The sequence below is a fragment of the Ischnura elegans genome, chromosome 7 (genome assembly GCF_921293095.1).
Source record: "Ischnura elegans chromosome 7, ioIscEleg1.1, whole genome shotgun sequence".
Taxonomy (NCBI): domain Eukaryota; kingdom Metazoa; phylum Arthropoda; class Insecta; order Odonata; family Coenagrionidae; genus Ischnura; species Ischnura elegans.
The window spans coordinates 6,525,347-6,536,488 of NC_060252.1; the positions used below are offsets into that span (position 1 = coordinate 6,525,347).

General features: G+C 38.2%; 1 protein-coding gene across 2 annotated transcripts in view; it reads left to right on the top strand.

Moving 5' to 3' along the window:
* Positions 1-3,209, top strand: part of LOC124162192 (neurotactin-like) — a 34,693-nt gene extending 31,484 nt beyond the window's left edge. For both annotated transcript variants that reach the window (XM_046538632.1, XM_046538633.1), the window contains one exon: positions 947-3,209. In XM_046538632.1, the coding sequence (XP_046394588.1) occupies positions 947-1,623 (677 nt within the window). In that variant the 3' untranslated portion in view covers positions 1,624-3,209. The remainder of the gene's footprint in view (positions 1-946) is intronic.
* The last annotated feature ends 7,933 nt before the right edge of the window (positions 3,210-11,142 follow it).

The window sequence follows — 11,142 nt, forward strand, 5'->3', positions numbered from 1 at the left end:
TATGTAAAATGCGATTTCTGTGCATGAAGCAGAGTGACATGGTAACAAATGTATTTGTTTTCTTTTCCATCACCAAGATATGCCTTTAGAAAAACGTGATCCATTTTCCTGTAGATAAGATGTTATAAGTATTTAGTTCACGCTGCCCTTTATTTTCCTCATTTCTAGAAAAAATTTGCTTCAGAATAATTACATCCAAGAATTTTCAAATTACTTCAACCTTGGATTTTTGTTTCCGACTCCTTACATGAAAAATTGATCAATTCTCCCAGTGTAATTTCTCTTGAGTATTTGTCTGAGATTTATGAAAGGAAAGCAATATAATTGGGGTATTGTGGTGGATACATTCTATTATGATATAAGCAAATTAAATGTTATGTTTTTAATTTACTCTTGATCTATTTGCAACTAGATTTAATACTGTTTGACGAAGCATCACAATTCTTATCATTTTTTAATTTCAAATGATTAGGAATGTCAAGCCTAGTCATCAATAAGGCAGCATAAATATGGAATATGCCATGTAATTTATAGATCATGTCATTTATGAAAAAAATAGTTTAGAGAAAGATACTTTAAATATTTCAAAAAGTATTTCTTTCTATTGTTTTATGTTATTCAAGAATTGAATATCATACATCAATAGAGAATGTCAAATTTTCCCCACGAGGATAAGTGGTGTCTCTCATTTGTGGGAATCTTTTTTGATCCATTGCACATTTTATCATTCGAAATCCATATTTATCTCAATTTTTTCTTTTTTTTATCTAATATTTGCCTTAAACCACCATTATTGAAACTTAAAAATATAAAATTTTCAGGGTAGGGCTTTTGAGTCCTTCAACGAAGGTATATTCCATCAAACTCCCACTTTTGCCCCCTTCACCGCGTGGTCCCAATGTAGGCGTACCGTTGCTAATGATTTTTTCGCTTGATGTCCTTGCAGGTACGTTATCTCACGGGGAGTCGACGCGTGAACTGCGGAGACGCAAGGACTGGTCGGATCTGATCACGGTGAAGCAGCACATCGAGGAGAGTGCGGTGGGGAAGGCGAAGCTGACGTCCGAAGCGATGAAGCTCTACTCCTCTCCCACCTTCCCCCCCTCCTCGGGGTCCGCTCCCCCCGATTCCCCCCCTCCCCTCGCACGCCTCACCGCCATGATCACCGACATCCGATCCATCTGCCCCCTCCTCAACTTCACTCGCTCCGCCGCCGCCCTCGCCAACAACGTGCCCCTCTACTTCTACACGGCAGCCTCGCTCCCCGAGGAGTCCGGTGCCGTTGGTGCCGTGCCGGAGTCTCCCAACGAGCCTGACATGGCGTCGGCCCTGATTGGCCCGGGAGCGGATCTCCAAGCCATCCTCACGCAGCCACTGCACGACAACGGGGGTGGACTAGCAAAAGCGATCTCACACATGTTCTACACGTACGTGCGTCACGGCCCCACCTTCAACACGACCGGCAGCGAGATGGAAGAGTTGGGCGCTTGGCCCGAGTCGAAGATGCCACACAGGCTGATGCTGATTGGACAGGATGGGAAAGTGGAATCGGTGGCTGACTATCCTCGCTGTGAATTCTGGACCAAGAATGGCTTCGTGCCACGCTACGCACGTCTAGACTGAACAATGTCGTTCACTTAAACATTTTGCTTGGGAAAGAACATGAATGCTATTTATCATTCCTTTTTTGTTTAATGCATCCACCTGGTTGTGCGGTTTGATTGATTAATTATCTACTATAGTAAGATATGTATGTGGCGTGATGCTTTGCATCTTTTAATGATCCCAATTAGGAAAGATTGGTGTTTGTGACGGAAGGCCACGGAAGAGAGGCGTGAAGAGCATTTAATTATAACGTACATACCATTTGAGCTGAGGGAAAGTGAGATGTTGAGTCAGATGTAAATAATGCTTAATTCAGATTGTATACCAAAATCATTTGGCATGTGAAGCGTACTACACAAGAACACTTAAGGCCATATCTGAATCAGCTTGCATTACTGCATTAAAGTGTGTGCGTTCCAATTTCTATGCATTCATTCCAAACGTTTTACTTGGTGAATATAATATGGTGATTCATGTTTAAGCTTGTAAAAAGAAGCTTCATTTTGAGATATACATACATGCATATTAATGCTTACTCGATTACCAGCGAATAAGTGATCACTTAACCAAAGAGGCATGAGTTTTGCTATGGTAACATGTTTGGTCAATTGTTTAACTGTTTGAAAAGATAATATTAATATTGGTTTGCATCGGCAAGGATCCAGCATAGGTATCTTACCTATCCAAAATAATGAATGATCAAATTTCCACAAAATAGTTCAGATGTTTTAGTGTCTTTTATAGTAAGTGATTTGATACTGCATTTACATGTTTTTAAGGTCTGCAATATTTTTGTAAAGCATTTAATTTTTTAACTGTCAAGAGATCAAAGTTCAAAGACACAAAATTTCACCATATCGATTTTGAACAGCCTATACCTTGAAGTATATCCACTCAGATGGTGGTTTTATTATTTTTTTGTAAAAGGTTTGCCTGAGCTATTCGATGTTTGTGACAATTAACGAAGGAAGTATCCTCAAATTGCTTAATGTGTCCAATATTTTATGGGGACCTGGTACAAAATGAAATACATCAGCACTGCTCATCTGGCGATCCTCACAATGGGCGCTTTAATCTTTAGTCTCCATAGGTCATTGAAAAAAAGTGTCATTTTTCATATTGCTAATCTCAAAACTCATCGCTGGGGCCACCTCTCCTCTCTTTGGAGATATTTTATGAACTATAAAACTGCTTTTCTTTTTTCTGAAAATAAAATTCTTAGCTGACTTATAGCTTGTAAATAATAAAAATTCCACATGTGTAGTTTCCCTTTAGTTTTTCATTCAATGAATTATTTAAAATCTGGATTTTGTGATTTTCTCATTAAAATTATTGTTACAGTCAAGAAAGCTCAAATAAATTTGTTATGTATGATTTTTAAGAAAGTGCTTAGTTGAAAGCTTGGATAAAGATTGACGTATTTAAGTGAAAAGGGTATTGTGGGTGTGAGGATGCAATAACAATTTACATAATAGATGTTGGTAATGAAAGTGTACCTGTGAATTTTGTGTTAGCCATGTTCTCCTCTTTTCTGAGGATTTGTAAGAAATTGTATCTAATTGATAATGATCTCAATGTATTAATTAAACGGAAAATCAATTTTATATTATTCTTTTCTTAGCCATTGTTTTTTAGTGTTAGCAACTTTATCACATATATGACTGCATACCTGTCGCTCTCCAGTCTCTTTTTCTGTTACCCACCATTTGCACTTTTGTTTTACAAGATACCTGGCAACATTGTATCCCCACCTTTTCTCCTTTGCGTCAGCTGTCATCTGACTTGAAGTAAGATCTTTCCTGGCGAAATAGTCAAAGAAGCCCAAATGGCCTTCTTTGTCATCTGACTTCTTTCACTGTGGTGACGACGTATCTGTCAATCACAACCCATGCCAATCACAACCAAAGTCTATCAAGACTAATGTAACTGAATGATTGGTGAAGGCCGATATCAATATGTAGCAATCTTTGGTTGCAAATGCAACATCAGTCATGAGTTTTGGTTGTGAATGATTGACTAATGACTACAGTCGTCCGCGGCAAAAAAAGACTGTATAGTGATTTCAGAGTGATCCCATTTTTCAATCAAGCACAAAAAAGATCAGGATCGCATTGTTCACCCATCACTACTGGTATTTCTGGGATTTTGAGACAGTTGGAGTCGTAGGTCGGAAAAGAGGGAGCAGGTGGAAATTAGGCCCCCAGCACCAACAGTGGGGCGGATTAAGTGGTTGAGTGGACAGAGAATAGGGAGAAGTTGAGGAGAGGGGAGCCACAAACTGAGATTCAACTAAACATTTACAATTTTAGAATTTCAATCTGCTCAAGAGCATCTCTCCAGATAGCACAAAGTAAGAGAGTTATTCGTTTCTTATGGATTTCTTGCGGGAAAAATTGATAAGGGGCTATATATAAGGCAAGGGTAAGATTTAGGGAAGAATAGGTAAGGAATGCCATCAAATATCCTCAGACAACGTAAGTCGCTTCTGTTGGAGTGCCAAAGGTGGCTGAACAGCATACTACACATGCTACGCTGCTCATCCTGACATGAATTTAAAGCCTATAAGTGAAATTCAGTGAGTCTTTATAAGAGCTTAGCAACTGATAACAGATTTTCCTGTAAATAGAAAAAAATTAATAACAGCAAGCGACTGGCTGGTGAAGATACAAAGCTTAATACAACCCAGATGGCACAGAATCCTCCGCATCTAATTCGTATGCAGATAGTATCCATTGACTACTGCTCCGTCGCTTTTTGTCAATGGATACTATCTGCATACGAATTAGATACGGAGGATTCTATGCCGTCTGGGAAGTACATACTTTATCCTTGTGGCGGAAAGAAAAAAATAACACCAAGGAGAACCGAATGTATGAACTTAGAATCCACAGCTTCACCTGCTATATACTACACCATGGTGACCGATGAGAGAACAAGGCGTGGTTGTCATATTAAATTCCAATGATAAAGAAACACTTAGCTGGTGCGTGAATGAAAAAACTGAAATTATTCAAGGTCCACACAATCAAACATTTGTAAATTTTAATGTATGGTCTGATAACCCAATGAATACAATATGTATATTAGAGATTCTTTCCGGCGTTTTATATTTTTCTACGTCGCTATTCTCGTGAAATTACATATTTTTCTTATGCCTGTAGTTTCACCATCATTTCATAAATGTGATTGATTTTCAAATTGTGGCCTTATGATGTTATTTCTCCTCATAATATAGAAGCGCCTAGAATAAAAACATTATTCTTATACATAAATGCCTTAATAAGCCCTCCGAAACGATGGGATAATAACAGCATCTACGGAAGTGCAGAAAGTTTGGCATCCATCTTGTCATTACTCTGGATGTTTGTCGGCCTGGCCGTAAGAAACCCATAACATGCTTACTTGATAAGTGCCTTCCTAATTTCTTCCTCTCACCTTATCTCAATGACTTATAATGTGCCAGCTGGGTAGCCTTTTCCTTTGAGGTGGAGGAAAAATCGGTGTGGGGACCATTGTCCAGTAGATACTTGGCAAAGATTGAATTTAAATCTTCATTTTCAATACAGGCAATATGTTCTTTTAGCTTTTCCTGGAACACTCTGCAGTTTGACCTAAATAAACGACAGAGGACTTATACTTGACCAATGCTTGACATGTACATTGCTTCTTTCCAAGTTAGATAGATAGATAGATAGAAAGATTATTTATTATTCTAGGACTGATGTCCTCTCAGAACAAAACAATTCACAAAGCATATATACATACTTCAATATTTTTGCTCAATTTCTCATTGTGAGCAGTAATAGAGAAAAAAAAATATTATACAATATCCAATCAGTGATACAAGTTTTATACAATGTATACAACGGTAAGACATACAATTTAAAATCAAAATTACAGCGTGGCGGTAAGCAATAAGCTATAGACCTTTGACTTAAATAATTTCAGAGACCTAATTTCTTTCACACTTTTAGGCAACTCGTTCCAGAAATTTGACCCAACAACCTTGAAAGATTTCTGGAAAGAAGTTGTGCGATGGGCGGGATAGTATATAAAATTTATATCTGATCTCGTGGTAATCGAAGTAGTTTGTTGTTTAATTTTAAATAGCGTATATAAGTAATCGGGCTGTTCGTGACGAAACAGTGAGTAGAGAAAAGCTGCTAGGAAATATTTCCGGCGTTTTTTAGTTTGAAGCCAACCAATATTTTTAAGGTAGGGTGAAATATGGGTATCTCTTCGGATGTTGAACACAAACCTTACGCAGGAGTTAAGAAGGCGTTGGAGTTTTAAATCTAGATCATCTGGGATATTGTTGTAAACCAAACAGCAGTAATCGAAATGCGGGAAAACAATGGAGGATATTAATAGTTTCCTCGTTTCAATAGGTAAGACTTCTTTATTTAATTTTAATAGATATAAAATTTGGTTTACTTTCTTAGAGATATCTTGAACATGATTTAACCAAGAGAGATTATTCGACATAGCTACTCTGAGATTTTTTCCGAGAACTCCGAGTTATGGGTCACTTCTTTGGATTTCCGGAAAATCACGAGGCCTTTTCATTTTTCTTTTTTTATTGACTTTTCACCTGAAATACGTAACATGTACAGAAAATGTTGTTGGCAATATGTGTATATTTTTTTCCTGTGCTAACTGCGGTAATCTCACAGTGAGAGATGGTGAGAAATGAGCTTTATGACATCCCATCCCTTTAGAAGATTCCCACCATCGCCTTGATCCAATTGGTGATTTCTTCTTCTGCGTCTTCATCACTCATAATATGTTCTCCAGCCAATCCCTCCTTCATCTTGGTGAACAGATGATAATCTGAATTAAGTTGGGTCTGTAGGGTGAATGGGTTGGAACATCCCAAACAAACTCATCCAAAAGTTCCATTGTGGAATGAGTGGCATGAAGACATGTGTTGTCGTAATCCCCCTGGGTAAATTATGGCATAACTTGGAAATACAGAGCATATCCCACGGAATGTTGCAGCCTCTGCTGCAAGGAGTGCATCAAAACCCAATTGCTCAAATTTGATGGCTGAAACAGGACAAACTAATGGCATAACTATGGGGGGAATGAGATCCCAAATCCTCAGAGAAATAAAAAAATGATTATTGTTATGCAGTTATGATGCGCCAAAACTACTGTCTAGTTTTGATCTATAACTGCATCTGCTTAAAGTTAAATTTTAAGTGCCAAAATGACGTCACTGGAACAAACAATTAAATGTCCATTACTTAATGATGCATACATAATATGAAGTACGCATAGCCTGACTTAGAGGAAGCGTAATGGGCTAGTTTATTTGATTAGGTAGGTACTTAGAAAAACAAAGTGTAATGGCAGCCCACCAAAAGGTCTAGGAAGTTCATCCATGGGCAGATCTAGGGGAGGGGGGGGGCGCGGGGCACATGCCCCCCCCCAGACCCTTAAAAAGTATGCAATTCCATTATCATTGCGTTCTTTTCATAATTACAAGGTATCCTTGTGCCTCCCCCCCCCCCCCCCCCGAACAAAATCCTGAATACAGCCTTGCTTGTGCCCCTCCCAGAAAGAAATCCTGGATGCGCTCCTGAGTTCATCTCCACCATAGCTATGGAAATAACAATTATGGGTAGAAGATGTAAGCTCATCCAGTCTATCCCAGGGGACAAAAGTGCCCAGTGCATTATGTACACTCCCTGGCTACCAAAAGCTTTCCAAATTGCTCATTTACTATAATTATGAAACTTATGGGCCAGAAAATTGAATTTGCATTCTATTGCCGAACATGATTTACAAATGAAAAATTTGATTGACATACGTGAACTATCTAATCTAATCTATATTCAAAATTTGAATGTGAGCTCCTAGGACCAAGTTTTCAGAATATCATCTGGTGCTAACTTTGGTTAATCAGTTAGTTACTCGAGTAATTAACCTCTGTTGTTCACTAAAATGTGAAAATCTGAAGAATTCATGCTGGGGGACACATGTCCCTCTTTAGGTAATTACTTGCGGCATTCTTGTTTGATTTGGAAAAATCTTAGCTTCAATAAACCTTTATACAAGGGGAGAGGCTTGAGGAGGTAGGGCAATACAAATATTTAGGCAGTGTACATTAGAGGAAAATGGATACAATAGTAAGGACATCAGGAAGCGAATTGCACTAGCAAAGGAGGCGTTCATGAACAGGAAGGAGCTTCTGAAGGATCGTTATGTAAGAGTTTAAAGAAAAGGTTAGTGAAGAGTTTGATCTGGAGTGTAGCTTTGTATGGTGTGGAAACGTGGACACTGAGGAAGGAGGATGAGAGAAAATTGGAGGCATTCGAGATGTGGGTATGGAGAAGTTGAAATGGACAGAGAAGAGGAGGAACGACAGAGTGCTGGATATGGTGGGTGAGGAGAGGGAGCTTTTAGATTAGATACAGAGGAGACAGAAGGTTTGTATGGAGTGAGTACTTAGCGGCGAGGTGATGTTGAAAGCAGTGTTAGAGTGTAGAATCTTAGGTAAACAATTGTTTACCTAAGATTCTACACTCTAACACTGCTTAAGGAAGGGGAAGGAAGAGAATGGGATATATAGATAGATTGAAAGGGAGTATGCCATTCAGTGAATTGAAGAAGGCAGTGATGGAAGCAAAGGGAGGCTCCCAGATTACTTCATTAGTATGTACTCCATGGAACTATAACCTTAATCAGTGGAATACCCAGCCGGCACAAACCATCAAATTTCTTTTTGGCAGCTGGATGTCATCCAGATGCAAAGAGTATGAGTGCATCCTTTCATATAGATGCCATCCATATGCCGGTCCGCTGCCGAGGGGATGCGGAAGAGAGAGACCGCCGCACTTACAGAGATGCCGTGAGGATGAGGATGCACGAAAGTGCTGCCATCTAAAGTATATACTTTAATTATAATAATGTAATTAAAGTGAAAATGGTGAATGGTGTTAAATTTAATGGTGAATTAATTTATTTATAAAGTAAAAAAAACCTAGGTTGGGCAGAATCACAGAACACACTAAAAAAAGATAAAAAGACACTCACAGTAAGTAAGTACTAAATTTTCGGTAGAGTATGTCGACCACCTTCCTCAGATTCGAGTTAGGTAGGAGACTGTCTCCTACCTAACTCTGAGGAAGGTGGCCACGCCACCGAAAATTCAGTACCTGTGAGTGTTTTTTATCTTTTTTTAGTGTGTCCTGTGATTCTGCCCAACCTATAGGGTTTTTTATGTTATTTACCTTGTTGAGGAACATTTCAAAGTGTTTATTTATAAAGTTATTTTTATAAAATTTTAAAGCCGCATAATAAATAAAATATCATAGAATACGTTCGAGTAATCCATAGTTAAATAATTTTCATGGCTAAGGTATCACGTCATACCATAGCATTGTATAACCATACCATTGTATAATTGACATTGCGAATGTATCCTGGAGGGTATACATACCACATATTCTTGTGACCACAGATATATACAATAGATTGGCAGTGGGAGTGGGGGGGGTGAAGCCATGCCTTTCTGCTGGCGGCCATGTTGCTTTCACCGACCTATGCGTTTGCGTAAGTAGGGAACTGGGGGAAAATTACATTGTAAAAGATAATGGCGCATTGATTAAGGCTATGAACTATAGAAAACGTTGTCATTTTCGTTTAAGATGTATCCAATTAAAAAGAAAGGGACCGATCGTGACACTTACGTGGTAAATTAACCAATCTTTGAGCGGAACATAACCGTGACGAAGTTATGAAATTGGTAATATAAGCTGAGCTAAGATTAATACTAATTCGGTTCCTGCTCAATATTATGGAATTGTAATCCAAATGCATGAGTTATCTCGAAAAAAAAATATTGTGTCCCAAATGTAGAAGGGGCGTAGCAGATAGGGAAAATGGTTAACTACGTCGTCTGCTAGTGTAGGAAAGGTAGCCTACAATCGTGAATACATGGTATTGTTCACCCTTAGATTTACCAGCGACATTGTCATACTATTCAAACAAAATAATTCGAAAATTCCAAAGGTTTGATGCTTCCACTTACTGTATTTTTGTTGTCAAAGAGTTGTTGCTCAGTTAGAGTTGTCAATTAGACGAAAAACGTAGAAGCAATGCTACCTAACCTTTCACTGCCATAAGTAATCGGGCCAAAAATATTACGTAATTAAATTTGATTCAACCTATTTAAACCCATTATGATCTAACTTTCTGAGCAAGGCATGCTGCTTGGTGCTGTAAAATGCTTTTCTGAGGTCGTAAATAGTCAATGCGATTGAATTCCTATCCTTAAGCATCAGAAATATAATTTACATTATTTTATATAGGCAGTGTTTTGGATTTCCCCTCACGATCACCCAATTGCGAACTTGAAAAGAAGCTATTGGCTTAAAAAACTCAACGATTTGATCCATTATCATCAATAATCAGTTTCATGTTGTTATAATATTCGAAGGGGAAGCAGACTATAATATAAATCTTACATCATGAGGGAGTACGTTTTAATTAGAATTTCTATCTTACCGGGATAAGTGATTATAACAGACACCATGTTCTACATAGAAGCCACAAAATGATCAAATACCTGATAAGTACTACATGGAAAGGTTGAATTATAATGAATGTGACCGCGTCATTTCACCGCGAGCACATGCAAACCATTATTTAGGCGTTCAGTTTCTCGGAATTTCACTCAATAGATATTAAAAAAGTCAAAACTTATGCTTTTGAAAGAAATTCGTTAAGTTTCCAGATAGAGTTAAAGGTTCATAATACACGCTCTACATATCTAAATAAATAATAATACTACAACGGAAATAAAATTCCGATACAATGTAATGATGCAACAGCGGAAAGTACATGACATAATGGAAACTGGAGAAAGTCTTTTCTTGGTAAACACAGAAAACACAACTGAAAACATCATGATGATTCCGTCATCAAAACACAGACACCGAGACAGAGAATGCACATGTTATTAATTACCGATCCTAGAGATATGAAGCTACTGCATTTGAAATGATATCGCTTTCAGAAACTCCGGTAAATATCCGCTTCCGTCACACACCTTTAGAATTTGTTTTCGAGAACAATTTGCAATTCAGCAAAAATAACGTGTCACAGTTTCATGATGCTATTTCTACAACTATGTGAATTTTGCCAACAATAAATTTAAAAAGGTAGAGCATAACCTGCACTTCACGTGATATAAATTTCGTGGCGATACGTACAAAAAAAGGCATTGGAAAATATTTTCATGCTCTGTGAGATGGAAGCGGAGACATTACTGAACGCAAACCATGCTTTCCTTATATCTATTATTTACGCGTGTAGAGACACATTTTCGCCCCCAGGAAAATTTTCCCTCGTAGTATACTTAAATGTGCACCCCCACATAACGCAGTGGTTCACCATTCTTCTTTTAAAAAGCTCCATAAGCAGGAAAAGTAGCCTCTCAAATACATGTGTGTTAATGGCACATGAGCAACGGTCGGTGAAAGCAAGATGGCTAGTTGCGCAAAATTCTTCTGCCGGCCGGCTTCAGCGCCA